Source organism: Chelmon rostratus, chromosome 5 (genome assembly GCF_017976325.1).
Source record: "Chelmon rostratus isolate fCheRos1 chromosome 5, fCheRos1.pri, whole genome shotgun sequence".
NCBI lineage: Eukaryota > Metazoa > Chordata > Actinopteri > Chaetodontiformes > Chaetodontidae > Chelmon > Chelmon rostratus.
Genome location: NC_055662.1, coordinates 18,797,497 through 18,825,346, shown reverse-complemented (window position 1 = coordinate 18,825,346; position 27,850 = coordinate 18,797,497). Strand labels below are relative to the sequence as shown.

Sequence of the window (27,850 nt, the reverse complement as noted above, 5' to 3'; positions counted from 1 at the left end):
TTAGAATAATTTAATATTGTTCAGCATAGACTCGGATCTCATTTCTAAAAATTAGAAAGAAGTTAATGTGTATCTTAAATGTGATTTTTATGCTGTGTTTTTAACAGTCAAAAAACAAGCCTGGCGTGGCTGTCAGTCTAAATTAAGTGTGGATATAACTTCCAGCACCAAAAATGTAATGAAGTTCATTGAGAAGAGATGCAGTGGAGCAGGAGTCATAGCGACAACCTGTAAATGAAAGTATGTACATAACAGGCAGAATTAAATTCTTTTAGCCAGCTGTTAGCAGCCAACAGTCAGTGGCTGATACATAAACTATTCATCATTGTTTGTTTTGCTTCTATACTGTGTAATTGGGATGTTTAACCACAATTAAAGCCACCTTATGGTCTATGGTAGGGGTTCTCAAACTTATTAATAAAATTATTGTTACATTATTGTTTTAATATTTTCACTTTCTAACAAAATTAATGTTATTTTTGTGAGTATCGGTGTGAATAGATTCCTACAAACATGTAAAATCCATGCTAATAACTAGATACGTAACTAGAGAAAGGTCTCTGACCTCTGCTCAATAAAAAAAAAACAACTAAAAAACAAAAACCCAGTTCAACTACCAATGACTAATGGGGAAAAAAGATTCCTCTTAGGGATCCCAGGAAGCAAACACAAATACTCAGTTTGACACTCAATTCAACAGTTGGCCAAAGAAAATAAACCCAGCTGACACCTCTTGCGTGTAATAGACAAGCTTTGTGATTCTTCAGCAACTTTGGAGTTACCTCCTGTAGTCTGGCTAGTGTTCTTCTGTTGGCTCCAGGGAATTCCCAGCCTGGCTTTGGAGTGGTTTGATGGTGGGTCTACGGAATACAGAGGATAAAGTTAGTGAATAATCCCATTTTGTAGAGCAGGTGTGACTATGAATTATGGGCTTTTTGGCTTGTCACCAGGGGTTGGCAAGCTAGTCAGCTGTCACTCATGGTGAAGACTGGACCTCTTCCAATGGTGAGTTAGACGCATGTATTTTTGGACTTTATTGATATTGTACAGAATGGATATGACCCATGGGCTGCTATTAACAATCACTGAGTTTGGGCTGGGTCAGGATTGACTCACTGTTTGGGCTGCATCAGGACCGGCCTATGGACTTTGAGAAGCCCTGGGCTGTGGTCTGAAATTGTTTCTTAAATGCAGGATATCTCATCTTTTTATGCAGTGTTACTCTGGAGCTCAAGTACATTCCCAGCTGTAATAAATATTTTCAGAAATACTACAGTATATATTCATTTTGAGAGATATTAAATACTTTCAGATCACTGATAATTATCGAATTACAACCTTAATGCATGATGTCCCGAAGGAGCACACAAATGATTATTAAGATCGATATTAAGAGGAATTAAGGATTGGGGTAAAAATCCTTCACGTAAAACATATAGCGTGTATTTTGTCCAACCTTTTAGAGCCCAAGGGATTTGAAGTTTTAAAGTTGTTATTATACATATGAACAAACTTGAATTATGTGGATCATCAACAGAATTCAGTACATCTGCAACGATGGCAACATGTTCCCAAAGCGTATCCAAAACAAAAACAGTAGCAGGTCAGCATCAACACAAGAATGTCTTCTACTCTAATAAACATAACAGCTGAGTCAAATACGTCAGTGCTTTGAAGCTTTGTTCAGTATATATAGAATGTCCTTTAAAATGTTTCACAATTACATTTTTGTACTTCAGTCCAGCTTTAATGTTTAAAGATTATGCTGATATGTAGCTGTCAGGACATGATGCATGATATTACTACATGTCATGTCTCCAGCACGATGTGTTAAAACTGAGCAGCTCACCAAAATCTACGTTCTCTTCAGTGCCACCCTCAGGAGGCTCAGCTGCCAGCAAGAGTTCTTCCAGCTCACTGATGGATGGAAGCTTTCTGCATTGTTTGATTATCTAGCTTGTGAATATTATCAGCCATCTCTCGAGAAACTTGCCTTATACACGCTCTTCAAACATTAGAACGAAACCCTCTTCAGCCTGGGGTGGAGAACATGATGACAGACACTAAGTCTGTGACGTCTTTAAAACATGGGAAGTCAGACAGGTTTTTGCTTGACTGCTGGGGGTCAAGAGCCATGTTGCGGGAATAGACAAATGTCAGCTTCATTTTCAAATAATAGCTTTTAAAATAAGATTTTAATGTAAGAGCTGGTTATTTAAAATGTAAGGCATAAAGGAAGTATGCTCTAGCATGGATATGATTGGTAGGTTGTATTTAGCTTCCTCACAACCATTATTGCGTGCATCTCACAGAGTAGACACAGGGAGTCACTGACACAGGGGAATAGGGTCACAGTTCCTCTGGCACACATTTCTTTCACCAGTTGTGGTGGTGATGTACTAGAAGACTGAGGAAGAAAGGACTAACCAGTGAGCTTCCCTTAATTTAGTTGAGATTTGAAATGAATCTGAAAACTAGAGTGAGAGCACAAGGGCTAAAAACAATTAGCAAATGACCCATTTTTCTCTATCATGTCAGCTGCCTTTCAGGATGTTCACCATTTTTCTTCTGGTTTTATCCACCAAAGATTTAGTTTTGATTGTATTCATTTATCATATGTTCCGTACCAGATTTTTTGGTAATTATGGATTCTAATAACTTTAAAGCATAATCCAAAAACCTTCAGTATGTTAGAAATACGATTCAGATTAAATCACTCCTGAAAGGTGATATCATCAACATTTGTCCAATAGTATTTACAATTTCTGTTTTTGTTTCTCCTAAACATCATTGTTTGGGCGACCTTGTTTTATAGCCCTAATGAAATCAACTAATGGCCCTCTGGTCAGTGGAGATGGAGACAGGGAGAATAGAGGAGTTTAGAGAGGGGATAGATGGGGAGAGCAAGATGGGGAAAGATGAATGAAAGATGAGAGATATGAAACTGCAGAGAGAGAAAGAGACAGGGAGAGTTGGAGGAGGAATGGAGGAGGTGCAGGACTGTGTGCCTGAGCAACATGAAAGTGAAAGTGGGCCGCAGCTGGACTAAAGCTGGGGCAGCCTGCTATTAACAGAGCGCAACAGTGTGGAGCAGGGACTGTAAAGAGCGCTTCAATCTGTTGTCCTGGGCTCTGCCAACCTGTGTTCATCATTGACTACATGTCCTTTCTTTTGCTTTAATAACACCTTTGATCAGGTCTGTGTTATGCAAATCATTTTGAAAGGATCATGTTTCTAAAGTAAACTCTCCTCTCGTTATCCATTTAACAGAACAATTTGGATATGCCTCTTCATATCAAAAATGTAATGTAATGTAGTATTTTATATTTAACACTCGTCCTAAATTGATTTAATTGAGAATTGCCATCTTTGCTTTTACTGTTCTCTCTTGTACAGCTGGTGGTTTGCTCCATTTCTCTGCTAATATCCACCAATCCTGTTAGAAGCTTTTCTTTTTAAAGTAGCTTTGAATTTTAAGACATATTCAAAGAAGAACTGGTACCTTGCCCCTGGCAAATACAAAGGCATTCCTGAAAAGCAACATTTTTGTGACTACCTTAGTTTGAACATTTAGGCTTTGTTCACACTGTGACTGTCCGAACTGTTTTTTCGCAAGTGACTGATTGCATGTGTGTGTCCAGACATCACCATCGTAACTGCATGGGTTGATCAGGTAACAACGTAGGTGCCAGTATCTATGTATGCTTGTAACACAGCGTTCCAACACAGAAGCATGAGAATTGGAGATCCATCACCTGGCCCTCCAAAAAAATCATGCTGTCGAGTCACAGTGCTTAATTGTTGTTCTCTGTGTTGTCCTCCCCACTGTTCTGCTCGTTAACACTGTGGAATATGCTCAGCCGCTCTGATGTACTTCAGTCACTCTGAATTTGACGTTGTTGTTGTGTGTTGCAAGTGATGACTTGGAGTTTTCTTTTTTTATGTGGCAAGAGTATTCGGACTGAGATGCATCTCAAGCATTTCAAGCCACCTACAAATGTGGTTTGGATCTGGTTTGCAAAATTGCATTTTGCAATTGCGCACACACACACACATACATATGCATATTTATTTATTTATTAGTTTATCAGATTACAAAAATGTAACATAAAAAAGATAAAAAAAAAAGACAAACTGTAGCCTATAGTACTCTGACAAAAGTAGTCAACATAGGCCTGCTCTGCTAGTAGTAAAAAGAAAAGACTTATAAAACAGTAAGTCTACTTTATTGGGAATACCAGGGCAGGACATGGTTCAAAAGCAAGCAAAGCATTTAAATCAATCCAAAAGGATTTGCTACCATTGTTCTCTGCGTAGCGCTAGCTGGACTTGCACGGAGTGTTGCTATTTTCACAGATTTTGAAAGGTATACCAATCGACTTTCATCCTATCCCATCCTTGAGAGGATTTTGATGACACATTGTCAGTGCTGACTTCAGCCAAGGTGGTGCCTTAGGCAGGCTTGGAAATTTTTTCAGGATTTGGTCTTGAGTGCTGATCTCAAGCTGGGTTCTTCATGAAATCCCTTCCAGTAACACATTAAATGTTGCAGGGAGTGCAAATCTTGTAATAGGTTCATATAAGCCAGTTGACATGGACAATAGACAAGACCCCCTGAGGTTGTATTAAAATTTATTGGACAACGATGATGCATACAATGTCTCAAAACCTCAGCATTAGGGACATCTATTCATATTTTCATTCATATTTTATACTTATGACCAAGTAAAGCATGTTGAGTAGCTGCTCCAGTTTGATGTTCCTGGATCAACGTGCTTCTTACAGTCAGAGTTGGCTTTGGAGTCAGGAATAATTTGTTTTGTGGCTGCTTAGCGGAAGCTAACTTCCGGGTTTCAGCATCACTCATGGCTAAACAGTACCCTGGTGTGACAGTATCATTCAGACAAAAAAATTTCAGCACCACAGAGAGACTGAGAGAGAGACACGCTTTTTACTATTGTTTTGGGAGAAGTTTGAAAATATTATATACCGCTAGTTTCTAAAAATGGATAATCTCATTTTCATCAACATCACAGAGGGCAGTTTCCAGCTGTGACTACATTAAACAGAGAAAGCAATGGCATTTAAGTAGCAGTGAGTGAGTGCACACACAAAGAGGTGAAATAGCTGGCTGTCCAAAATAAATCAATACACTCTAATCAGTATGCTGTCTAAGTTCACTAAACTTTGGACAGAAAATCTGTTTCCAACATAGCTGTCTTTCTACATTATGTTTCTGACTGTCTTAAAGATAGGAAATTGAGCCAGTGTCCTGTAAACAATATAGTGAAAAGTTAGCAATAATATTGAGCAGTGCTTAAACATTCCAGCAATTTTATGCTCAACATGTATTGCTGTTATGATGCACATTATACATACAGTATATGTGGCACAGTTTACATAATTTAGGTGTTGTGTCATAGAAATACAGCAGGTTACAACTCCAGGTTCAGCTCCAATCACATTGAATAGCCCTTTGCTTTTTTGTTTTCTTTTATTGAAGGTGAGATTACAGGAAACTGTGACATGGGGGAAAGTACAAAGAAAGTAAAAAAGAAATAGAAATAAAGACGTAATAAAGAGCAGAAAACATAATAACAAGTGGGTGGGAGATATCGGTCTTTGGCTCAGAATGTGACTTAATGGTGTGCTGTTAATGTTATAAACTCATAAATAAATAAACAATAGCAATAATAATAATAAAATATTATAATATATATATTATATTATAGTATAGAATGTTTATAGTAGTATGTACAGTATATATGGGTACACACACACACACACACACACATACATTTATATATATATATATATATATATATCTGTGAATGTGTGTGGGCTCATGGTCCAACCCAGTCGTTGCAGTGGTCCATAACACTTGTCAGTCACAGTTACCCTAGGTCATGTGGTGGGGAAGCAAAATAGCCCTTTGCATTTATGTAAATTTTTTTTTAGTAGAATGGAATTAGGCATGATAAAAGAGAGGGTAGGAAAGCTCCCAGTTTAAAAACTTCTGCACTATTACCACTTACCATTGATTTTTTTTTTTTTTTACAAATTAACACGATGGACAGCTCTGAGCTAAAATGACATGTCAACATCACAAAGAGTTTGAACAACTATTCATGGCCACTGTTTTTTTTTTCTTATTTTTCTTTTTTGAAAGAAGGTGTTAGAGTTAAGATGAGACAGTAGGGTGACAGTAAGATCCAATTTTCAACAGTATACTTCAGCAGACAGTAGAGATGGGATTTATGGCTGAGGGGATCTTGGTGAGCCGTTCCTTTCAAGGAGCCGTTCAAAAAACTGGCTCATTTGGCTCATTTTTATATTTATTAAGTTTTAAGAAGGCAGTCTGGCCTTAACTCGTTTTATCTTGGAAATAATCACTGGGAGGAATGAATTTAGATATCCCACCAATATGAGTTTGAATTATTCTGAAATATTGATTATAACCTTATTTGACATGTGTGGATTAGATTTTAAAGTCTGATCTGGATTCATTGTAAATATTCCATATCACTATGGCTGCAACTAATGATTATTTTTGTTGTCGACTAATCTATTGATGATGATTGATTACGTTACGTTACGTTACGATATTACGTTTTTAAACAAATATAATAAATATATTAAAATAATGACACATAAAACATGTATCTGTAACAGCTGATATATTTTTGAACATAAAATATCACTGTGACCACAACAAAAAATAAATAAATTAAATAATACAAACTTAAAGTGCAAGTGGTATTAAACAAAAAATCTTTGTAAACAACTAACTCAAAAAAGCTGCAGTTAACCAGCCTTGCAGGTTATAGAGACAATACTGTTTAAACCAATGAAGGAGTTGCTTTTACTTAAAGCAATTAATTCCATAAAAGTAAAAAAAGAAATAAATAAAACAAAACATCCATTTTGACAATTGGCAGTTAAAATACCTGAAACAAATTATCACTGACTTTTTACAGCTTAAATGTGGAATTAATATGCTCCAAATCACACAGTTGATAAGTGAAAGATGTTTACAATTCAGTATAAACGCTAGTACCGACAGGGGCTGAAATTATGTATGTCAAAGCAGCTTCGCCTCTGATTCATTGATTTCTGCCGTGAAATACGCATTAACGTGAGTGAACTAGCGTTCCCTCAGCAAGCTTCTGACTGATAGACGTACGACACAAACCTATTATGTACGTGCATCATAGGCGGACGGTTAATTAACCAGTTAGCATTGTCTAGTTGGTTTATGATTTAAGTAAATTTTCTAACCTCTACTACAAACCTGTCTCACCATTTTTGTTATGGCCTACGAGCCATAATAAAAAACATCTACTCTGCAACGTGTCGTCGTTTAAGGTGTTCGTGCATTGCCGTTGTGCTGCCATGAAATGATAGTTGAGCTTCACAGATTTTACATTTCACGTATTTCGCTGGATTATTTTCTGTGAAATGTTCAAACTTTGGAAAGTTTAGGTCGGAGATTTCGAGCCTCTCCCTCTGAATGTTCCGGCATAATTCATTCATTTATTTTTCTCATGTTCCTTGCTCGATGTAAACGGCGAGCGATACTCCCCCCTTCCTGTAGTGCACTGAAGTTACATATGAGCACGAAGCGGACTGTGTGTTTTTATCATACATGACTAGTCAACGCTTAAATTTTCGCGTCGACAAATTTTTATTGTCGACGTAATCGATTACGTCAACTAATCGTTGCAGCCCTACGTATCACTCTGCTGTGACATGAATTACCCTTTGTACAAATTCTGTGTATGTATGTAAACCAAGACTTGAACACGTATAAACATTAAAAAACAAAGCAGGCTACAATCAATTTCTGTGCAAATTATTTGTGGAGCCTGACTTAAAATACTGCATTTAGCCTTACTGTCTGCCACGAGAGAAAAGTACATCCAAATGCTGCTTCGTTTCCTTAATTGGCTCATTTTGGCTTCTCCTCGTTTAGACCGCTGGCTGCTGTGGCTCTCCAAGGCAGGGGGCATTCATGTGTTTCTGTGTTGTTGTTTTTTCTTTGTTTGTCTGTTTGTTTTGTTACTGGCACACTCACGTGAAGGCAGCGTGCACAACGTGGCGTGATGCTATTTGCATATCTAATAAACATCGCGCAGCTGAGCAGCGCTCCTCCCCATGTAACTGGGGGGGGCGGTTCCCAGCTGCGACTCGGTTCCCTTCGTTCATGTTAACGAGCCGTTCAAAAGAACCAGTTCGTTCGTGAATGTCACAACACTAGCAGACAGAGCTCCTGTGAAATGTTCTGGATCCTACTGGACTGTTGGTTGGATTTCTGCAAGGTTTAGCAAGTTATTTTTGGTCAGTAACTTAGTGTATAGAATAGACACAGGAAATCCAACTGAAGAGAAGAGTTTTTATCTCCATTTGGGATGCCTATTTGTATCGTAACAGCAATGCATTATGGTATTATTCGTGAATTTATTTGTACAGTAAACAATCTCTGCTTGGTCAAGTAGTTCATACATTGAGGAAAGACGCTGAATAAAACTGAATGCAATAATACCCAAGGATGGACAGTGCTGCACTTCAGTTCATCCCATAGTTTAACCAGAACAGAACAGTGCAATCTGTTGTTCAGCACAAGCCACAGTAGGCGGCTCTAATGCTTTTACTGGCAGAAAGTGATGCTTTTGGTCATGTAAGACAGCAGCATTCATCAAGATGCTTAACACCTTCTGTCCACATTGCACAATGACTGAACAAATGCTGACATGTGATGCTTGCATGAATGAAGGCCTGCATCTGTTTTGACATTTGAATATCACACGACATCATGCAGTACCCGCTGATCTCTTGGCTTTCTCAGTGTACTGAATTTGAAAATGCCCGAGCAGTCACAGTGCCAAGATACTATGGTGCCTTCCGTATTCAATGGATTGGGCAGGGGAAAAATGCTAACTGTGGGAGGTTAGCATAAGAAATAACTCAAATGATGTGATACGATAGGTGAGAGGGTAAAGCAAGGTTGTGTCAGAATTATTTTGTATGTATAATAAAATTTGGATTTTCTATATAATCCATGCTGTGCTTTACAGTTAGTTACATAGTTGTTGCGACTGAGCATGCACAGAGATTTCAGATAAAGAGTGTGTTTTATCTCTATAGGTCCTGTCTGTGCAGTGAGCTGCTTTAATGTAATAATGGGCTTTAGATTGGATAGTGTTACACAACACACCCAAGGACTGCAATAGAGCTGTGACAGAGAGCAGCAGGGGATGGTTTCTAATGCTCCTGAGTGTAGGAGTACTGATATAGAATGGCTTTATCATACAGCATGTCTATTTACTTCTAAAACGCCAGTGACTTTGACATTGTGGCACTCTTGTTTGAGGTAGTTTATGCATGCAACACAAGAATCATCTTCAGCAATAGCAAAAGCCATGCATTGCTCAGACAGGGTTTGACTAAAATGGCAACAACATTACACACTGGACACGCACTATGCCAGCCTTAAAGAAGACAACAGTTACCAACAAGTTACAGTAATTTACATTTTTACCAGCGCCATTTATATACATTTTCCTTGTATGAATGCATATTGATTGACAGTGGGAAATTTAAATGATGTAATTTTTAAAACCAGGACAATAAAGTAAACCTTATTCTTTGGTTGCATGGATCAAAGTATGAATAAGAATATTTTCACTGTTTTAGCACTGTACCCAATAACAGTCGACAGTTCTCTGACATCAGTTGTTATGGAGCACCAAAATTAAATATAGAGTAGTGGGCTCAAAATGAATATGATTTTATTATATTCATTTAGAATATATATTTAAATATTTTCCTTTTTAAATCATTCAAATATTTTTAAATATTCGTATTTTTAAATAATTTTTAAATAATTAGAAGTAGTTGTTTAGTCTATACAAACACACAAATGTCCATCACAAATCATTAAAGCCCAGAGCTTTATGTATTTATTTTTCATTTGACAGCTGCAGACACATGAGATAACACCTGACAAGTTCCATACATTTAATGGCTGACATGGATGCGAAGGTTGGCCCTGGAGAGTATTCTCCTGCTTGTGCAATGGCTGCTTGCCAACAAAAATGCTGTATATCATCAAATCTAACATATCAGTCATTAATTTACTCATACAAGTAATTTTGACTTTTCTGTACCGTTTACACATAATAATATCGTTCTTGAGCCTCGGGATTCCTTAAACAGTTAATTCACAACTTCCAGCCACTTAGAATTGAGAATTGTCCATGGCCATGGTATAAAACAGAGATAACCAAGCTCTCATGATGTTCTGATCTTGCAAGGTTATGTTTACTCAATACGTGAATGCATTTGTCAGTTTATAATGTGTTATTTGATTGCTTGTGTCAGCAATGAAGCTAAGAAGATAACTAGAAAACCTTTTCTCTTTTTAAATTCTGAGTTTTTGTAGGACAACTGAAGACACAGACCAAGTATCTGGAAGGTTGCGGGATAGCATTTGTAGTTTTAGGGGTTCAACTCCCACTGGGGTCACTCATGCTAAAAGATTCACACTCATGGAACTGTAAGCCTCTTAGCATAAAAGCATCCACCAAATATCACATGTTAATGGCCTATATTACCATATTTTAGCTCCACTGAGCGAGCACAGCTCCCTATGCGATATTTCTGAATGTTGAGGTTTTAAATTTCCACCCTTGGTGGACGGCTACTGGGATATTTTTGCAAAAGCTTCCTCTTGCCAAATTCTCCATTACACGGTATAATAGAAGCTGATCAGTTCACTGAATACAGTAGAGCTGAATGTTAGCAGTCAAACGTCATTCTGACATTGTGTGCATGCATTCGGTAGATTCCTGACAGTACCTGATGGACATTTGGTTTGATAGAGAGCATGCAGAAAACCATCATGTGGTTGTAACCCCACAGGCACAAGTCAATGATCCTGTTCAGTGTATGTTTTCATTCCCACCGGGCACCATTTGTAAAATGTATGCACTTGTGATGCTGTAAGTCACTTTAAATGGATGGAATGTAGCACTCCTGACTTCAACAGCATCCACATGGGAATGTTCCAATGCTGTGGGCTGTTGGAGTCTGATAAAAAAGTTCTACCCTTCAACACTGCAGAGTGAACACTTCTCAGTTTTAACACTATATTGGATATGTCCCATGCTGTTAACTGCTGGAGCCTAATAATAGGCTTATGGCGGAGATGATGGCATACAGAGAGACACAGTATCTATACTGTGTATTTCAGTCCTATATCCTAAAGCCAAAGCCAACACAGTTTAGCCGTTTTCAAGCACTAACTTTAGCTTACCTCGCTAACTGAAATTTTGTTACCTCAGTGTATAAAATTCTATTTCAGTGCTTGAAACACAAGCTTAATTTCCTTTTGCAAGTCATCATCAGGCCTTTTGCCTAATCAGTCCCTCCCCATGAGCACTTCAATGTGGAGTGTCACTTCACGTGAAGTCACACTTGCACAGATAGAGGACACTCTGTATTAAGAAGAGGGTGTGAATAAAAAGGTTATGTGTGGGACACACTCAACATTCTTGACTGTGAGCAGCAGACAGGTGTCACCATGGATACTGATACCTCGGTTGTTCAGCTTCAATTACATAATGTTGCTTTCCCCCTTCGATGTTTCAAATGTAAAGCAGTGACCCTGTGTGATAAATTAAGTTGTGCACTTCTTAGATTGATGCCTGCATGTACAAAGACAGTGGTACACAGCATGTATTTTTTGAAACTCCACTAGATGTTTTGATTTTGTCTACCATAAAAAGACAGTGTAAGGAGAAGGGTTTAAGTGCATGGCCATTCCCTGGCAGGTTTGCCTTTGTGTACGGCTAGTGGAGTATGGTTAAGAGTGCCCTGATGTACACTTGCAGTTAGATGATTTTATTTTCCACTTGCACTCCCTACCAAATAGTTTTGGACAGCCCTTAATGTGACAGACGTGACGCATGAAGGAGGTACAGGGGGTAGATAAAGGTGGAGTGGCCAGAACTGGACTGAAACCTATTAATGACGTGACCATTCAACATACATGTCTAATATGCAACATTATATAGTATTTGTTATTGATCTATACTAGATGCTATACTGGAAATGTTAGATATTTGAAGCTCTATGGAAATAGGTGTTGGCTGCTTCAGTTCAATTTCAGCACCACCCCACTGGACAGCTTCAATGCTGAACAGAAGTCTAGCGGAGCGTTCCAGCACCATTACATGAAGACAGCTCCCCAAACTGCATTTGTGACTTGTGACAATGCTGCAAGAGCTGAAATAATCATTTTCACTCAAAGACAGGGTCGTGAATAATTCCCTCTAACCCTCGAGCCCACAGAGGGCTGACCTTAACCTTAGCTCTTTAATAGTTAGAATTTTTTTTTGTTTGTTTTTGCTTTGCAGCAGATTTGCTGAGTGAAAACATCCTTCTTTGACAAGGAAAGGAAAAATAAATGAGGGATTAATACAGGGACACACTTGACCAGTTTGAAGTCTTGTAGTTGTCCGATCACATATTTGAACTGCAAATGTTATGTCAGACTAAAATCCACCGTTTCATTATCGCAATGGGAAAATGTTCCTTTCCTCATTTGCACTTGAGAGTCATAAACATTAGAAATACAAGGAGGGAAAATCCAAGGGAAAAAGGGAGGGAGTGATAGAGGGAGAGAAAGAAAGGTGTGTTCCTGTATAATTACCCCTGAGAACCTACACTCGGCACCCTGAGTTAGTTCAATACCAAGGCCCCAGGCTAGGATCTACCTCTTTCTCTCTGTCTTTCTTATGTTTTCTCAATCTTTCAATCTTTGCCTGCCAGTACCCATCCCATCCCACCCCCACTCCAACCCTCCCAGTTCTCCTCACCATACTCCTTTTCTTCATCTCCTGGGTCAAGGGGAATAAGAGTATAAAGGGATTTTATTTAATGGCTCGCTTCAGAAAACTTAATTTACGTCCAGACATTTGATGGAGAGGTGAATAACTAATTAACGACAGGCAAAATGCTTGGGAATCAAGATTCTAACCGGCTGTTTTACTATGCAAATGCTACAGACACAATGCACACACGTACCTACAGAAAACATGGAGGTCAAAGCGTTGATCACATTTCTTATCTTCACACAGCACACACCTTTTCTTGCTCCGTGAGAAATATCCCCAAACCTCATATATTTATAAAAAAAAGAATAGACCAAAATTTCTTGACTGTTTTCTGCTCTTTCACCTCACCCTTTGTTCTCTTCCCTTGCCTGTCTCCACTTGCCTGCCTTCTCCTATAGTCTCTCCACTCTTAGATAAGGAAATACTCGTTTGAGTGTATCAATTATTCATTTAAGATGAGTTTAGATTTAAGTTGTGTCTGTGTGTGTGTAGAAAGGGTCGATAAAGGTGTGTTTGTGTGGTGTGTGTATGTGTGATTTCAATGCCACAGTTGGGAGATAATGCCATGTTGCTTGGGATTGGATTGGGCCCTGTGACGCCCCAAATCACATCCCTTTCTGCCATAGCAGGCAACAGCAATGGGTAGGTGGACAGGTAAAGCACCTCTAAAATATTGCTAGATAACACAAAATATAAATAAATAAGAAGGTAAATCCCATTATTAGTAGAACAGTGGTGAGTCATTGGCAAGGGTGCTGATGGATAACCTAGCATGCTTGGCTTTGGTGATATTACTCTTTCCCGTATGTGACCCACCTCTAAACTACGCAAGCACCAAATTATTTTTACCAAGATACTAAATATCAGTTAAGTTGCAAAGAGAATCGGGTTTGGGTTTGCAAGTGTCAAACAACTCCGCTTTGTAATTCAGTAGTCTTTGCATCACCACACAAAAGGAAAAGGGATAATAATCGACTGTTGACCAAAACAAACCAACCATTCTTCTGTTGTTTGACACATGTCAACTTTCACTGGCAGTTAAAACAAAAACATAAAAACCCAAAAAAGACCAAAAGTGCTGCTTTGGTTTTGTTAATGGATACACAAATAATCAGGTTGTGATGATCTTTGTTGTATTTGTCTTCCGTGTGAGAATAAGTCAACTCTCTGGGTTGTGAGTGGCCATTTGAAAGTGTCTGATGGTACTCAGGCTTAATAATTGCTGTCTGGTCTTTCGTGTGAAAGCACGTACAAACTAACACACATACATGTACACAGGAACAGACACTCACACACACGCGCACAGAATGATAGCAGGTTTTGCTTTAGACACAGTAATGTTGTCTTTTACTGCCCTGTCACTTAATGGCTTCAGTGGCAACACATAAAGAGAGCCATAGTTGCTTTATACAATGTATGGAATATCTGACATTAACTCACACTCACATCCATGTCCATATGAATATACAGATGCAGACCTCCATGTAGCCACCCCCCCCCCACCTCAAGGCAGATAATGTCCTTGAGATGCAGTGACAGCAGTAGGCATGCATACTAACAAGCCACTCAGCTCACACCTGGATTACTCTTTGTCTCTGAGACGTAGATGCATGTCTGTCTGCTTTTCCTGAACAGTGTGTATGTTTACCTTTTTAGGCTTGTAAGACCATCAAAAGGCTTTTACTGGTATATCCTCTGTAACACCTAGATAGAATCTCACTCACACGGCCTTGAACACTTTCAAGGTGACTCTTCTACCAGCTTACAGGATAAAGGGCAGCAACCGTTTAACAACAAAGGAGGAGCCTACAGACTTTTAAAAGACTTTTCATCTTAAAATGTTTGTCTCATTTGTATTTTGCTCAGTGAATAATAACAGTAAAAGTGGGTGGGAAAGTGAGAGTATTCTGTAACATCAGTGTGAAATTCACTAATTACTTAACAGTCTTATTGGCTGTACTCTTAATTAAGTGGTTAATCAATCAAAGATGTTTTAGTGGGTTAATGAACTAATAAAAACAAGCTTCATACAATTATGCTGTACTTACAGTGTCCAGCACCCTAAAACACTTACTATGGCACTACTCTGAAATCATATACATATGAATGCTACATATGAATTCTCATTCCATATTTGTGAACTGGTACAATATTTGTGTTTTTCTCAGAATGTTAAAAAGAAAAATAGGCTCCAGGCGTTTTTCTGTCATTTTGCTAAAAAGAAAAATCCTATGCATAAATTAGAGAACTACTTTTGAGCACTGTGTTTTACAAGAAATGGTTTCCACAGCAAAAGCAATTGCTACAAACAAGAAACTGGTGTCTTACCCATATGAATTATCCTCAGTGCTGTCCACGTATGGTATCCACAAATTCCCACTAGCTAGTCGTAGTGAACCATGTATTCCGGTAAAATTTCACATCAGCATTTTCTGACATGTCTATAATAACCTATTAGACCATTTAACATACATTATTGCTTCATCCAGAACTGTCTCTCCCCTAACAAGGTGGAGATGCATTTCACATGGCATATATTGAAGTGGACACTAAGCATAAGTAATTGGTAATGAAACTAATAGGTTCCATCCATTTGGGAAAATGTTCACTGGCAGACATGGAACACATCCCAGTTTTTTGTTACCTTTATTATTATTATTATTTTTACAAGTAAAAGTCATATGTTTCAAAAACCTATTTAAGTTGAAGTATAGTAAATGTACTTATTGAATTTCCACTGCTGACTGTACATTAGTATTGAAACAACTGCTCCATTAAAGGTACAGTGTGAAGTTTTTGACCAGTAAAGGAACTGTTGAGCAACATTTGATAAGTGGGTTCTCTGCATTCTTTGAATCATATGTTCTACCAGCATCCAACAAATACGTACATCCACACTACAATCCAGGGGAATTATGAGGAATGCATAACCTATTTTGTAAATCCAATCAAGTGGGAAAAATAAATATGAAAATAATCATTCATTGTGGAATCAGAAGACATAATTCTGGATGCACTGTTACAAACCAACATATTTTTGTCTAAATTTGTCTCTGTCATTTCTTTCAGTTGATTTCAGGTGACACAAGCCTTTATTTCCTGTTTATTTTTTACCTCTATTTGAACTCTATTCTTTCCTCATTGCAGGTACCTTCATCTTCTCCTCCTCTCTTATCTTTGACTTTAATACACATCTCTTCCAATTAGCAGTTTTAATGAACAAGAATGTCACATTAATGGCACAAAGCCTGAGTAGTTAATGTTGCATGACGGACACAAACTATGCAACACTTTATCCTTTGTGTGCAGCTTATGTACATATACACATACACAGACTGTGTTTGTGTGACTGAGAGTTACCCGATTTCATTTTGGGTCCATGGCCCTACTTTTCACAAAGACAATTTTGCCTTTTTAATTTTGTTTACAGTTATCAAGAGTGAGAGCTGCAAAAGAGAGAGCTGCTGGTGGTGACAATGGGTCCCCACGGAAGAGAGTCTACGAGATGGTGAAAAAGCTCTGTAAAAGTAAAACATTGCCGTAAGGCACTAACTGAGTGTAAAACTTGTATTACCCAAATGGTCTTGAGCACAAGACACCAACTTTCAAGGATTTGGTGTTTGGTGTTTTTATTGAAACAAAATCATACTCTCAAAGATCCTTTTGTGAAAGTAAAATGGTCCCACAGGAGGTAAACAGAAACGTAAATCTAGGGTATTGGCATGTACAGTAGACAAACTGTTGATATAATGTGAATATCACAAAATAGTTTTTTTTGCAATTTATAAGCAAGAGTTTTGGTACGCATGCCTGAGAGTGGCATAAATTTAAAGTTGCTCTCCAGGTATTTATTAAACCCCTAAAAACTCATCTCTGCTCCTCCAAATTACATGTTTAGAAGTGTTCTTTACATTGAAGAAAAATCCCTTCATACCTTTCTTTGTCTTAGATTAAACTCTACACCTTTGCTTTCATTTAGTATGTACGGCTGTAAGTAGTGCCCCCGTCTACCTCCAACCACCCCTCCACTGCTCGCCTGCAGTTTCGACTTATAAAACACAAACCTCATCAGCGGCTGAGTGATCTGAGAAAATGTTTTGAGTAACGTTTGCTGTAACTTTCTTCATCAACACTCTCAAGCCGTATAAAATGTCCTGTCAGCATTTGACATGAGTCATCATGTAACTTGGCAGGCTAACGTCGGCTAACATTATCTAGCATGCTGCAGATTTGTTTGGATAAAGACAGAAAAAATAAACTTACTGCCTCACTAACACGTTGGCTTGGACCCCCTGTGCCCCCAGGATAAATGGATGGACATTCATTATAAATTTGGTAGTAAAACGGTGCTCTGAAAAAGTCTACTGCAGGCGACAGTTTGCCACTTTGGTTTTCAGAATCTTTGGTAACTGGTAAGGCACATCATTTCTCCTTTTCCAACTTTGCAACCAAAAACAGAACACCACGATATGAACAATACTGATACATCTCTACACCTGGCTTCTCCTCCAATACCCCTCATTTCACCATGGGCCCTCCCCGCAAGTTCACAGGACTGGTTCCTAGGTATGTTATGTATGAATTACTGACTGTCTGAGTCCTTGTGAGACTGTCACCTGAAGTGAGGTGATACTGTTTGTCTGGTTTGCATCTAAAAACACCATGTGGACATGTTAACAAGGTTAAAAAGTTGATTTTAGTAGGAGGGGGTCTTTAAAGAGTAAGTGTGCACATTTGTATGCTTATGTGATTGAATATTATTCAGAGGTCTAGAAAGGTCCTGCATGGCTGTGGGAACAAATCAGTGTGACCACAAAGACACAAACTTGTAACTTATTTACAACTTGTCTTTTTTGAGTCGAACAAGAACCGAAAGTGAAAAATAAATTGCATGCCTTCTGTCACTGTTGAGAAGTCAATCATTTCTTCAGTATCACGATATTGAGTCCACATTTTGTAAGGATTTCATTTTGATGCAAGTGCAAACATTGGACATTGCGGAATTGAAGTATTTTATCCTGTTTTATCTTTCTTTTTTGTGTTTGTTTACGTTACCTTTTGCTTTTTCTTATCTTTGTATTTTCAGATACTGCTCACTCACCGAACAAGAGATGTTCCCCTTCAACGTGAGTGGTTATATAAACATTTAATAATAAATCAATAGCGTCAAATAGGAGGAGTGAGAGCAGCTTTCACAGCATCAGTATCACTGTCAGTTTAATCTCCTATTCCTTGAATGCGTACACAACAGTCAGTCCAATGGTAGCCCGAGGCTCCCAACAATCCTAATCCCTAATCCAAGGTCTGGGGCAGATTAAAAGGAACCCTAGAGACTCCAGACCTCCAGGGAGGCAGGGATGGATAAATGGATGATAGGTGTGTGTGTGTGTGTGTGTGTGTGTGTGTGTGTGTGTGTGTGTGTGTGTGTGTGTGTGTGTGTGTGTGTGTGTGTGTGTGTGTGGATAGAATAGATGGACAAAAGGATGGGAGGATAGGTGCAGCAGGGATAAATAAGTTTGTATGGGATGAAGAGAGGAGATTTCATATGGTGGACAAATACAGGGAAAATATTTGATTCAAATAAAAGAAACAATAGAAGTGATCTGTGGGAGAGTGGTACAGGATTGTACCCAAACCACACAGCTGCCAGGTGAAGTCGATGGACATGAGTTGCTCGACCCAGATAACCTGATATATCACGAGTTATAACCAACCGGCACCCCCGTCACCAGCTCTTGGTGAGGTGAGAGGTAGACAGCGGGTCGATGGATGCCTGAGTGCCCGTGGCAGAGCTACGACTGGCAGATTCCCCCTCTCTTCATCTGTCTGTCTCTCTGTTAGACACCCCTCTGCATCCCCCGCCCGCTCTGACGGGCACATCTCGACTCTCTCTTTTTCCAAGGTAATTCCAGACAGTGGATGCGCGCCTCGGCTGGCAACTGCTGCTACCTCTCTCTCTCTCTCTCTCTCTCTCTCTCTCTCTGTCTCTCTCTCTCTCTCTCTCTCTCTCTCTCTCTCCTAGGTCTCCTCCCGCCCCTCCTCTCTCCTTTTCTCCCTTTCTCCCCCCCTCCCTCTCTCTCTCTCTTTCTCCCACACGGACGCGGCATACCTCCTCTTCACCAGCCACCGTGCGTGCTGGCGCCGACGCGAGTACCCGCATTCAGAGTGCGGAGTGTTGTTGCGCGCATCCTCGGTTAATTTTTCTCCAGATAGCCGAGCCTACATTTTCCCCTTCCTGACGCAGGAAAGACGTGTGGCTTTGGAGCTCTTTAATTCTGTGTCTCAGAGTCCTCTGCATCCCGGTGTCTCTCTCATCTCTACGGGAAACTAGAGACAATTTCGGAATATGGTACCTCTCCGTGGTAATGCCATGTGACAAGGCTTTTTCTCCATTTGGCATTGCTTCCCCCTCCAACAAAAGTCGCAGTGTTCGTCTGTGTGTCCCGGCGTTGGTGATATTGAAAGCGGGGCTAAGTGAAGGAAAAATAAGAAGCTTCCTGTGAAAATGGAAGTTTTGGCCGTTGGCTGGGTCCGTTGAGGCTGCCGCTGCTGGTTTGGTGATTGGTGCAGGAGGGAAACTGCGTCGCCAGGTCTGAAAGGCTGGGAATCACGGGTCATTATAGCAGGACCTGCTTTTCAAGATAACTAGGTTTTCCCTCACGTCATCGAATGGTTAAAGATTTATTCCTTTAAATGAGCGGCCACATCCTCCTGCCCCTCAGTTCGCCTTAACGCGGCGGCGTTTGGATGCGGTTTGTTTTCTCTGCGGCTCAGCGTCTCTCCACTCGTCCAGAATATGATTTAGTGTTGGGAGGGATTTCAACAGGGTACCAGTCTGTGACAACCCGGGAATCTCTACTTATTTTCCTCTACAGACAAGCATCACACTGAAGCGTCAAGAGAGGAACATCTCAAGGCAGATATTTCAGGGAATTTCCTTGACCGCCCTACAGATGGACTAAAAAAAAAAAGCTCCGGTTCTCGGGATTTTAACTCTGTTCGCTCTCACTCAGAGAGCTGTGGTTTTCTCTGGTTTTGGGGGGAAATATCTCTGGACAACATGAAAGTTATCTCGGCTATGTTGCTCGCTGCCGTTTTTTGGAGCCAGGAGTGGAAGTCGGCGCTCTCGGATTCAATCATCCACATCGGTGAGTTACTGCGCCTTTCCCCTCTTGTAATTTGCGGCCACAATAAGGCTCTCTGTGCGTCTCTCAGGGAACAGATTGGATGCTTCAGCCTTGATATGCGCTGCGCTGCTGAAAGCGCAGCATTGCTGGTGATTTAGTTGACGCTCTGTGGTATTTCGTGGGCTTTCATATGAATGTAGATGATTGCGGTCACGGGATTGATGCCATACTCGGAATGGGTCCCCACCAGAGATTTTGGCAAATCCACTTCTTTATATTACTGGTGAAATAGCGAACTAGATCTGTTATGCGCCATTATGGACATCGTTACAAAAGTGAAGTTTGCATTCCAGTTGGGTGATTATTGAGCATCAGTTTTTTGTAGTTGTTAGTTCCGGGCGGTGATAGCATCTATAGCCACATGAATTGATCAATAAAATCATTGCATGCCACGTAAAGGGACTGCACATACAGAGTGCAGCGTTTCCCTAGAATTTCATATTGAGTATCTGTGTGCGCACAGGATGCGCGAAAAACAGGTGGTTTAGGATGGCGTGGTGTTGCCCTGTGTGGCAGACGGATTACCCTGGATGGTAGCACATTTTCTACGTATAAATTTTCCTGAAGCCCAGTGGCATTACCACCTTCCATCGTGAGGTACTGCAGCGCCAGCGAAAAAAAAAAAATCGTTTTATGTCCTAACGTCTTTTCCGCCTTCCACCACCACCGGCAAAGTGTGGCACTGTTGTGTTGAGTGTGATTTCGACATCGGGGAGCGTATTCTTTCAGGCAGTGTAGCAGCGCCTCCGGCTCCGGCAGAGAGAGAGAGAGAGAGAGGGAGGGAGAGAGGAGGGGGGAGGGGGGCGCTGGAGAGCGTGTCTTGCAGGATGAGATGAGGACGCGAGGTGGTGGTGGGCACACATAATCGTTGCACAACTCGGTGGCCTCGAATGGGCGATAGACCAGAGAGAGAGCAGTGTTAGATGCATGAGTGAGAGTGAAGAGCAAACAGCGCACACACGCACATGGGCATGTACACACGCAGCAGCAGCAAAAAGATAAGCACCTGTCCACGTTGAACTGTTATTTGACCGCATTATGCACATTGCCAAGATCACATCCATGTTTCAACAAAAGCGCACACGCTCATACACACATGCCACACATTGTAAACCACCAATCCAAGCCACTGCATTAACCTGCCAGGGAGGGAGGACTGGCCCGTTTGATCCATTTAGGCCTTGGCCAGCTGATTTACAGAGCTGACCCCAGGCCAATCTAGTGGCTACCTGGACACATTTTGCCAAGAGCTGGATCAGTTCGAGGTGTTTGTGTCTGGGCTCTAGACCAAGCTGATGCTTCATATCAGACTTACAACAGCAGCATGGCCAAATGGATGAGATTTACACAGGTCAAGTAGAAAGTGAATGTGTGTTATCTCATTTGCAGACAATGGAAAAAGCGTGGCTTGCCAATCAAACCAGGTTGAAACCTCTTCTTGGGGAAACCAAGCATTACAGGTGTTGTGTTATGAATGAATAGTGCAACTGGCTTGCCCACTGTGATGATTTTTTTTTGTTTGAAGATACACAGATTAGGTTGTACAGGAAAGGTTAGTGCAGTACAAGGGAAAGTGCTGATGGAGAAGAGTAGTAAATTCACACTGGTGCAGAAGCCTTCCCCTACATACAGGGTTGTAAGCTGTGGTTGTAGCACTACGGGGGATGGCAGTGTAATCCACTGGTTCGACAGATCACCCTGTGACTGGATGGTTTGATCCCAGCAGCAGCCACATGTTCTGCAAGTGTCTCACAGCAAGACACTCAAACTTTACCTGCTCACTGACTCTAAGTTTCTTTTGATTGTCAGCAAGATGACTAAAACTGCATGGTTATGAGACATTTTTAAGCTTACCAAGGCTCTTCAGCTATGTGGGCTCTCTGCACTGAGGTCCCTGCAACCTAAACTGGGTCAAGGTTCTTTATATGTACACTGGCTGGGGTCTATTCTTTGTATATAGGCCAACTGGTACTGTATTGTAGTGTTCACACATGGAGTCTCATGGCTCCAGGTTCTCAGCAGGAGGTTGACCAATACCATGTAAATTTACTTGAGGTGTCTGCTGTACTGGCATATTTACGTGCAAGCTTGGTTCTTCTCATTGAGCAATAGCCCCTAAACCTTTCTGAAAATATGAATTTGCTTGGTGTTTAAAATGACTCCTTACTGGTGGTTCTGGCATTCATTACAGTCAAAGCTAGGAATAAGAATACCTATTTATATGTTTATATTAAGCTCTGCTGTAAGTCTGCCGTATAACTGTAAGCAGTTCATTAGCACCCCAAAATACTACACATATAGACTGTATACTCAACAGCAAACATAACTAGATGCAGTGCTTTGATAATATTCAGTTTTTGTGTTTATCTGTCTGTACAGTATTTATATACAAAGTGAATAGTAAAGATGGAGAGATATAGTGTTGTACACTGTATTAGCCCAGAGTCAGTAGGTAAAATTAGGCTCAACAAACATGGGATTTACAGAAGAAGAGGCTCTCAAATCACATCCAGTTTGCAACATAATCCATACAAATCCCAGATATATGTTTAAGGAGTGAGTTTAGTGACATGGATAATAAGAAAAGCCAGCTATTCCTCCTTGACCCTGTAGTGGAAACCCAGCCAGTGAGTGGTTTCCAATTAGTAGAATAGACAGTGAATGCTGTGGGTAGTTTATTGGTTGGCTGACTGTGTTTCTGGTTAGTTACAATTCCATTTAAGCAATGTGTTATCGGTTACCCCCCCCCTGCCCCGCCTGCATAAACAAGCGTATGTTGTGCATGCAAGTGTATGAGTGTGTTGTGTGTTTGAGGACAAAGGACCAGTGTGGGCGGTTGGTTGGTGTGATTTCAATCATTGTGTCTTTTTTTCCCCCCTCTTTCTCTCTTCCCTCCACCTTAAATCTAATCAATAGTTCATTTCCTTGTTAGCCACGAGTACTTTGAATCACAACAAAAGGTTATCAACCAAAAACATTACTTCTCTTTTCACATTCTGCCTCTCTCTCACCCACACTCATCCCCCCTTATCCTCGTGTCTTCAGCAAAGCTTGGAAACAGCAGATAAACCAGGGTGTGGATACAGTGGACACAAGTATAGCAAGCATATTATGATTTGCTGTCATTGTTTTCTCACAGAAGGTGGTATTGTTAAACGAAATAGGAGCCACAATTGCAATTCAGTAGTTTCTGCATGTCAGAATTCAGCATTTTGCAAGTGGAGATAATTTTCGTCCATGAAGTCCATTTTTTTTGTCTCGATCTTCTCTCCAACACAGGCAATGCTGACCTGCCTGTGTGTGCATGTGTGTGCGCGCATCATATTGACTTAGGACTGCATGAGAAAGAAAAAAAGTACTATACCCAGCAGGCGCATCACATTGACATGTCAGAAGTAATCCCCCTTTAATCTCTTTGTTGCTGCTAAAGATGGAAAGAGAGAGAGAGTGAGAGAGACAGGCAAAGAGAGATGTATATCAAAGGGAGAAAAGATGGCAGCCTGAAAGTAAAAGGCAGAGAGAAACCAGGAGGAACAAAGGGAGTGAAGCTAGAGTTTGTGTTGTCATCATCTACCCTTTATAGCTATCTATACTGCAAACCTGTACCGTCCTACCACAGAGTTGCCTTTATTTTGGCGATATTAACGACAGTGACCGCCAGACATTTTCATCTTGCACTGTCCAGGCATTAAATGTGATTGAGCTGCTGGCGAGCTGGCACCGCTGCCTCGCCCGTCTTTCTCTCGCTGTCTCTCCCTCTCTCTCTAATGATCAGCATGCAGAAGGAAGGGGGGAGTCCGCTTGCCTCTTGGTCCTCACTGCATCGTGTGCTGCATGGCAATGGCCCTCTGCTTTATGAGGGGGGTTCGTATGGATTCTGCACGTGTGTGAGAGAAGGACGGACGGAGAGGGAGACATGCAGAGAGACATAGTTGGGAAGTATGTAGGGTTGTGTGTGTTCTTGATTAGTTACACTCGGAAAGTCACTGTGATTTATGCAGCCAGATTAAGTCCTCACTTGGGAGCCGCACTGGTTTTTAGCTACGCAGTGTGTCAGAGTGCATCCACTGGCTCACCATGCATCACGGATGAGGGGAAGAAGCCAGCGAGTGAGCCTGGTTCACCCCTGCTCAAATCATGTATTGTGTACTGGCACACTTCTCGCTCACTCTCAACCACATCAACGCACAATTCTGATACCAATCACTGAGATACAGTATATTAGATTTGTCCTGGCTGTACTTACAAGATTTAATGCTTGGTCTGAGCCTACAGATGAATACTATTCATAGTTGTTCACACATTTCAAATGCCAAGGATGTGGAAAATTTAAATGAATATGAGGTGGCTACATGTGACACAATGTCTTTATCTTATATAGCAACATATCACAGATCCCTCTATGGTTATGGCCTATGTCTCTTCTAATTGCTCCTGGCTAGATCACAGCAAAGTAGAAAATAAAAGAAAGAACACTGGGACAAAGAGAAAGGCAGAACATTTCTTCCTTGCAAGCAATCCCCCACAACCGCTTGTAAGATGATGCAATTGTGCAGCTACTAATGGAGGAGAGTCTAAGCTGATTTTGCATGACCTGTGTCATGTCATGCTTTGTCATAGGCTCTGTTGACTATGTTATACCTAAAGTCATAATACAAGACTGATTGGCCTTCATTTAACTTGCAGTACACCGTGAAATTTGTACTGCACACAGTGTGAGAAGAGGCATTAGAGAAAGCTTCATGTCAGAATCAGCCATTGTTGAGTTTTACCATTTTGCTTGTTTTTTTTGTTTTTTTTTTGCCAAATAACTTCTGGCCCAGAATTTTGAAGATTCATTGATAAATTACATCCGTTTGTGTCAGATCATTTGTAAAAGCACCTTGCAACACTTCTTAAATACAGTACTTTCTTGATGTGACAATGTACAGCAAGCAATACTGAGTGTGGGAGAAAACAGAGAAAATCATATTCTGGAGGTCTAACATACTGTGTTACCTCTCATTCGACACTTCATTAAAGGACTTCACAAAAGTGAATTAAGTGCATTTAAGGCTTGATGCTCTGCAGAAAAGAGGATAGCGGTGCATGTGTATTTATGTTATTACTTGCTGTTTTGTGTGTTGTATAACGCAGTTCGTCAAGATTTGACTACCAAAAACCAGCATGTGTGGTCGCAGAATTGGGCCGAGTGTGACATCAGACTAATTACTGGGGTCCAGTGAGATCCATTATTACAGCGCCAGCTTTTTAGTGCTGTTGCTTAGCATTCATATTTTGACCCACAATGTCTGTTGTAACACAAATGACAGCTGGATGACACAAATTTTAGGCTTTTCATTGTCAGATTTCAAACTGCAGGCATTTTTAGATCTGCAAAACATTGATTCACTCTTTGGGTGCACATTAAACAAATGGTGTGTGGACCACATTACTAATGATGCACAAAATTAGAACGGTAATCCATTTTTAGCAACATTTGAATGAAGATTGCCCTCAAATTTATGTACAGTTTGTGTGTCTGTCAACACGTGTACATATTGAAGCATAACAGAAATATGCTTGGTCATGTTTCCTTTCATCTATTGACACCTAGTGCCGTTCTCAGCTTCCTGCTGTAGACAAGGTAAGCTCTGGGAGACCCACGTCATTTAGATGAAAGGGGACAGAGAGAAAAAGTTGTGTTATCCTTTGGAACACCCAGTTCAGTTAAGGTGATGAGGATCAGCCATAGATTATTGGATCTATGCAGTGTATGCATGCATGTGTGCGGGGCTTTGTCCCGAAATGGCGGTGATTGAAAGAGGAGGATTTCTGTCATTTAGATGGAGAGAGTTGAAAGAGCGAATGAGAGGTTTCCATTGTTTGTGGGGTGAGGAAAAAAGGGGGTGAGAGACGGAGAGGGAGATTTGTCCTGGCACGGCCTGGTTTTTCTTTCACTCTTGTGCTATTCTAGTCTTTTCCATGGAGAAGGATTTCTAAACATCTTAGTGTGTGTGAATGGCTGTTCCTGCCTGGTTTTGTCTACGAGTTTCACAGCTGTCAACATCGCTTCCTCTTTTGAACTCTCAGCTTCTGTTTGTGTGTGTGCATGCACACATATTTTAATCTGCAGTTACGCACTGAGTCAGACGGGTGGGGACTAGGCAGTGTGTATTAAATGCTTCACATATTTTGAGTTATGTATCTATGAGTGTTGACAGATGTGCTGGTCCATGCTTTCTTTTCCTGGGAAGATTTAGCACCTCACCTGTACAGATGAACAGTGGAGTTTTATGTGTGTGTGAATATGATTTACAGGGGTGCAAAATGTGTGTCTGGTTTGTGTATGATTGTGTGATACTTGAGACTGTTGTGCATCCTCTTGTGAAGGAAAGAGACAGACAGCAGCTCTCTGATGTCTGTACCTGGTCATTGAGGCAGAACCCTTAACCAGGCCACAGAGACACGGGGAAAGAGAGAATATATGTGTGTGTATTTCTGAGGTTGAGATGGACTGACAGGTATCTGTGAGAAAAAGTATGATTGCTTGTCTGAGGTTGACTGCAGATGTAGGTGAGGAGAGACAGTGCAGCCTCCGCCGAAGGTGCTTCATCTCACCGCAGCAGTCAGTGATGCAGGTAGAACAGACCAGATGGCCTGGGAAGAACTTGTACAACACATGCCCGTGTTCCCGGATGATTGTATTGTTCGTTTGTGTTTATCCAGTCGTCACACGCAAAGTCACACACGCTGAAAGTCATCTGAGGACAAGAATCTTTGTTCACAAGAACAAGTGTCAGTTTTCGTTTTGAGGAGATTGACCTGAACTTTCTGTGAGCACAGAAGCATAAAGATCACACACACACACACATACGACAAACACACTCATCCAAAATGTTAAAAATGTAAGGGTACGTTTTGTCTCTGGCTCTGTATTCTTAACGTTGTGTTTTAAACGAAGACATTTTTACATTTTCTGCTCTGTTTGTTTATCTTGGGCACAGAAAAGATAGCTGTGATACAGATGCCGGGCAGTGGCTGAAAGGTTGCTCTTCATACAACCGTAGCCAGTATAGAGGCTTGTTTTGGGATGCATATTTACTGGGTTTTCTGGATAATGTAGCTGAGTAATACCTGGTGCATTAGGTCTACAGTATGTAATCATGCTAATGATGAGAGAAACTTTAAAGTAAAGTAGAATTTTCTTGTCATGGACTAAGCACTACCATGACTGTCTGTCTGTCTGTCTGTCTGTCTGTCTGTCTGTGTGTGTGTGTGTGTGTGTGTGTGTGTGTGTGTGTGTGTGTGTGTGTGTGTGTGTTTGTACATTTCTGTGGCTTGTGCTTTATGCACATATATGCTGTATGTGGGTGTAAGTGTCCTTGTATGGTGTTCTTCCTATCTGTACTTCCTACATTCTTGCAGTTGAGTGAGTATTTACAGCTGCCCTCTCCTCCCTCGCTCTCTTTCCTCTTCACGGCCTTGTTCGCCGTATCTCTGCTGACACAAATGCTGTTTTAGTCTTCCAGCAATCTGCACTGCGTCTCACTGGGGCAGAGGGTGCCCTGAATGTGTACGAAATGTGTTTTTGTGTGTGTGTTCTGTATTTGTCTGAACATCTCAGGCATGCATGTGTGTGAGCATGGTCATACATTAAGCAGCGTTCATACTGCCAGAGCTTGCATGCATCTCAGAAGCTCGTTTGTGAGCACATCTTCTTCGGACTGCATTCTGTATGGGCACTTGCCAGGGTGTGTGGGAGGGTGTGTATACTTACGTGTCATC

The 27,850-nt window shown here is 40.7% G+C and overlaps 1 protein-coding gene across 1 annotated transcript in view; it reads left to right on the top strand.

Moving 5' to 3' along the window:
- Window positions 1–19,956: 19,956 nt before the first annotated feature.
- Window positions 19,957–27,850, top strand: part of grid2 (glutamate receptor, ionotropic, delta 2) — a 478,236-nt gene continuing 470,342 nt past the window's right edge. The window contains exon 1 of the mRNA XM_041937698.1: window positions 19,957–20,044. Within this exon, the coding sequence (XP_041793632.1) occupies window positions 19,957–20,044 (88 nt within the window). The remainder of the gene's footprint in view (window positions 20,045–27,850) is intronic.